Source organism: Siphateles boraxobius, unplaced genomic scaffold (genome assembly GCF_051911475.1).
Source record: "Siphateles boraxobius isolate OS27281-9 unplaced genomic scaffold, OSU_SipBor_1 240, whole genome shotgun sequence".
In the NCBI taxonomy this organism is placed as follows: domain Eukaryota; kingdom Metazoa; phylum Chordata; class Actinopteri; order Cypriniformes; family Leuciscidae; genus Siphateles; species Siphateles boraxobius.
Window position 1 is genome coordinate 482501 of NW_027508856.1, and position 5000 is coordinate 487500.

General features: G+C 40.7%; 1 protein-coding gene across 1 annotated transcript in view; it reads left to right on the plus strand.

Annotated features, from left to right (window-relative positions):
• Positions 1-5000, plus strand: part of nfxl1 (nuclear transcription factor, X-box binding-like 1) — a 44402-nt gene that overhangs the window by 23202 nt on the left and 16200 nt on the right. The window contains exons 10-11 of the mRNA XM_077241858.1: positions 2309-2431; positions 2517-2607. Of these exons, the coding sequence (XP_077097973.1) occupies positions 2309-2431; positions 2517-2607 (214 nt within the window). The remainder of the gene's footprint in view (positions 1-2308; positions 2432-2516; positions 2608-5000) is intronic.

The following is a 5000-nucleotide window of genomic DNA, read 5'->3' on the forward strand; positions in this document are numbered from 1 at the left end:
CACAGAGGAGAGACTAGTGACACTTCAGGACTGCGTTGTCGCCGTGTCCAGGCGAAGGTCCTTCATCAGATCCCGATACGGCCTGGATCCGGCGGACTGCGGTAAACCTCGGGATAAACAGAGAGACTAATATTAGCGTAGACGCCATCCTTCTTATGATGTAACGAGTACATCAGGATTTATGGGAAGTTTTGGTGCTAAATAGGAAAAGGATCTACCGCCAGCAGTCGATTTAGATATTCTAGGTATTATCAACTGGCCAGAATTTTGAGATCGCAGTAGACGTGAAGGACTATAATGCGTTAAGAGCTCGCTCAAGTACTGCAGAGCTAAGGCATAAGAAAAAAATTTGTTTGGTTCCGGTTTCCGACCGACCCTGTAAATTTATGTGCGACCCAAATTTATTTTATGAGCTTGGGGAAGAAATAATACAAATTAGATAAATACACAAATAAAAAACTTTGAGGCGAACTATAATTTCTGTTTTTGTACAGCACCGTATTTGTATAGCCTGTTGTCCTCCAGCAATGCGAACAAACGAGGCAGCCACGGGCGTTCACACATCGCTGTTGTCCTGTAGATGCACCGCTGCACTCGTGACAGGGCGCATGAACTGAACGAGCAGAGATAGAGAGAGATATATATATATATATATAGAGAGAGAGAGAGAGATATAGAGATAGAGAGAGTGTCCCGGTCGCGCGCGCACTCTCTCTGCTGAGCCAGGCGAAAGTATAGGCTTCACAGTCTCAAAACTAAGCACTGTCTTGCTCTCTCTCCCTCACACATATTAATCTAAATAAATCGACACGATGGCAAGGTCGGAAGACTAAAGTTTCATGTGGAGCATTCGGAGATTTCTTTTTTCCTGAATTACCGCTGGTGGGAATTCTGCTAAAATACGTTGCCTTATCTTCTCTGAAAAGCATTCAGCTGACATATAAACCACACTTTAAATAAACGAAAAAACTATCCAGTGATTAAATGTTTTCTGTGATGACACAAATCTTGTGGGATGTCCTAACCGCCGGGATAATCACACAACGCGCACACGTCCGATAATGACACGTCCAATTCGCGAACTAATGACTCATTTGAACCAATTCGTTTTAATGAATGGTTAAAACAACTGATCTTTCCAAGACTGAACTCCCGAGACGTCTGACGTCCCGTTTGCCCCCGCGCACACATTTAAAATCAGCGTGTGTGTGTGTGTAACATGCTGGGACACACAAGGTGGTAGAGTACATGTACAGGTAGGCTATGTTATGAAAAAATAGAGTAGCTGTTCCATCGCTACTGTAAATAAAAATTTAAAAAATAATAATAATTTCATTCCTATCCCTTGCTGCCACTGGACGAAAAAAAGGAAAAAAAAGAAAAAAAAGTCCCTACCGACCCATGACCTCAACTGACAACCAACCAGAACCAAACTTTTTTTTTATGTCTAAACCATTTAGTGCTTTGTAAGTAATCAGCAATATTTTAAAATGTATACGATGTTTAATAGGGAGCCAATGCAGTGTTGACAGAACCGGGCTAATATGGTCGTACTTCCTGGTTCTGGTAAGAACTCTAGCGGCTGCGTTTTGAACTAGCTGTAGTTTGTTTATTAAGTGTGCAGGGCAACCACCCAGTAGAGCATTACAATAATCTAGCCTTGATGTCATGAACGCATGAACATATTGAACTAATACAACTAATTGTAATAAACAATACAGAATAGGATGTACAGAATATTCTTTAGTTTTATGCAAAACATAAATATGACAAATAGAATATTAGATCTCTGTCATAAGGCCAAAATAAATGTGTGACACATGAAAACTGTAACTATGTATCTTATAAGGTAACACAATGTAACCTTGCGCTCACTTGAAATGTTTCCCCACATCAAGTCCTTGAATGTTAAGTTGGCCGAGGTGTGTGAACGCGGTGCATTATACCACAGAGAGAGAGAGAGCTGCGATGGTGTCGCTCGCTCACTGACCGCACAATGTGACATTTAATCATCAGGAAGATACGGCTTTCATTTGTGTGTTATTGTCTGGTGAACTAATGCAAGTTGTAGTCTTCTGCTATTATTAGGTGTGTGAACACCTCCTCTCTGTCGAAACTGTGAAGTGTCCAGGGCTGATCCCGGGAATGTTCTCAGACTCTGATAACGGGTGGAATTTCTGGCACACTGATGGGAATTTAACAACAGTTTCCCAGAATCAAAGCTCAGTGCTACTGATTACAGGGGCATTAACCCGTGTGTGTGTATCTGTGTGTGTGTGTGTGTCTCTGTGTGTGTGTGTGTGTGCAGGAGGTGGAGAAGACGTGTCGCTGTGGCCGCTACACCAAGCTATTGCCCTGTCATAAAGAATATCTCTGTGAGTCCAAGTGCAACCAGACTCGGACCTGCAGCCGACACCAGTGCAAGAGAAAGGTTTGTGTAACACTCACACACACACTCCACTCAGATCGTTCTGACACACACGAGTGCCTCTCACTCACAGCATGTGTGTCTCCAGTGTTGTGCGGGGAACTGCCCGGCGTGTGATGTGAGCTGCGGGAGAATGCTGGGCTGCCGGAACCACCGATGCCCGTCAGTGTGCCACCAAGGTGAACACACTCACATTCGTGAACACACACATTCATGAACACACACAGACCGTTTGCATTTACAGTTATGCTGTTGGCAGTTGTGTGAGAGCGACGGACACGTGACCGATCGCTTGACTGGCTGTTGTTGAGAAGCGGTTATCAGCCAGTCAGAGCCCAGCTCATCTACATGAATGAACCGACCTTTCCTCAGAACAGAAGTGTGTGATTGTGGGAAAGGTAATGGAGTATAGAGGTTATCTCACACCCGTGAATCCTCACCGACGCCTCGCTCTCGTTCACCTGCTATGTGCCAAATGCAAATGTGTGTCTGAAACAACAATGTTATCCGGCAGACGTCCGTTATCTCAGCCTGCGGGTGTGATATCCAAATGTCAGGCAGCGAGTGTGTGTGTGTGTGTGTGTGCGAGCGACTGCTGGAACAGTGTTTCGAGGCCGGCCTGAATTCATCAAGCGTTTCTTAGTAAAGCCATATTTCTCAAAGGCGATGTAAGTAATCCTCCCACATCATGTCTTTGTCTTCACAAAACAAAAGTTGAGCCTCCACTGCATGAACACACAGATCCGTCTGATCAATGCAAGTAATGAAGAACAGCTGGTAAAGATTTGAGAAATGAATCACTGGCTGCGTTTACATGCACAACTTCTGTTTCAGTCGGACTGAATTCCTTCCTCTTGATGAATCTGAATGCAGTGTTTACATGAACACTGAACATGTGATCGGGTTGATGTGTGTGTTTATATGTCACACGCTTCACATCGGGATATATTTTTTGACATGCGCACACTGCACGAATATACAGAGTTTCCCGATGTTTGCGCATAATAATTATTCTCCTACATTAGTTCCTTATTTTTTATAAACAGCAGACTTAATATTTATCCATAATTAGGAGATGATGAGTGTATGAGCCGTTTTACCGCTGCTTATATTGATCACACAGTAAAAATGGCCAAAACCAGTCGTGTGTGTGTGTGTGTGTGTGTGTGTGAGAGTGTGAAGCGAGCACTGGTGGCGTCGTCCTGCTCCACTTCACACACACAGAGAAAGCAGGATTATAGGAGGACGAGACACTCGTTTATACCACACTTTATTCATCAGAAGAACCGCTCGATCAGCCATTACGTCATTTCTACATCATTACGCTATTTCTACATCATTACACTATTTCTACATCATTACTCTATTTCTATGTCATTGCGCTATTTCTACGCCATTACGCTATTTCTATATCATTACGCTATTTCTACATCATTACGCTATTTCTATGTCATTACGCTATTTCTACATCATTACGCTATTTCTACATCATTGCGCTATTTCTACATCATTACGCTATTTCTATGTCATTACGCTATTTCTACGCCATTACGCTATTTCTATATCATTACGCTATTTCTACATCATTACGCTATTTCTACATCATTACGCTATTTCTATGTCATTACGCTATTTCTACGCCATTACGCTATTTCTATATCATTACGCTATTTCTACATCATTACGCTATTTCTACATCATTACGCTATTTCTACATCATTACGCTATTTCTATGTCATTGCGCTATTTCTACGCCATTACGCTATTTCTATATCATTACGCTATTTCTACATCATTACGCTATTTCTATGTCATTACGCTATTTCTACGCCATTACGCTATTTCTACATCATTACGCTATTTCTATGTCATTACGCTATTTCTACGCCATTACACTATTTCTACGCCATTACGCTATTTCTACATCATTACGCTATTTCTACATCATTACACTATTTCTACATCATTACGCTATTTCTACATCATTACACTATTTCTGCATCATTACACTATTTCTACATCATTACACTATTTCTACATCATTACACTATTTCTACATCATTACACTATTTCTACATCATTACGCTATTTCTACATCATTACACTATTTCTATGTCATTACGCTATTTCTACGCCATTACACTATTTCTACATCATTACACTATTTCTACGCCATTACACTATTTCTACATCATTACGCTATTTCTACATCATTACACTATTTCTACGTCATTACACTATTTCTACATCATTACGCTATTTCTACATCATTACGCTATTTCTACATCATTACACTATTTCTACATCATTACACTATTTCTACGTCATTACACTATTTCTACATCATTACGCTATTTCTACATCATTACGCTATTTCTACATCATTACACTATTTCTACATCATTACGCTATTTCTACATCATTACACTATTTCTACGTCATTACACTATTTCTACATCATTACGCTATTTCTACATCATTACGCTATTTCTACATCATTACACTATTTCTACATCATTACGCTATTTCTACATCATTACGCTATTTCTACATCATTACACTATTTCTACAT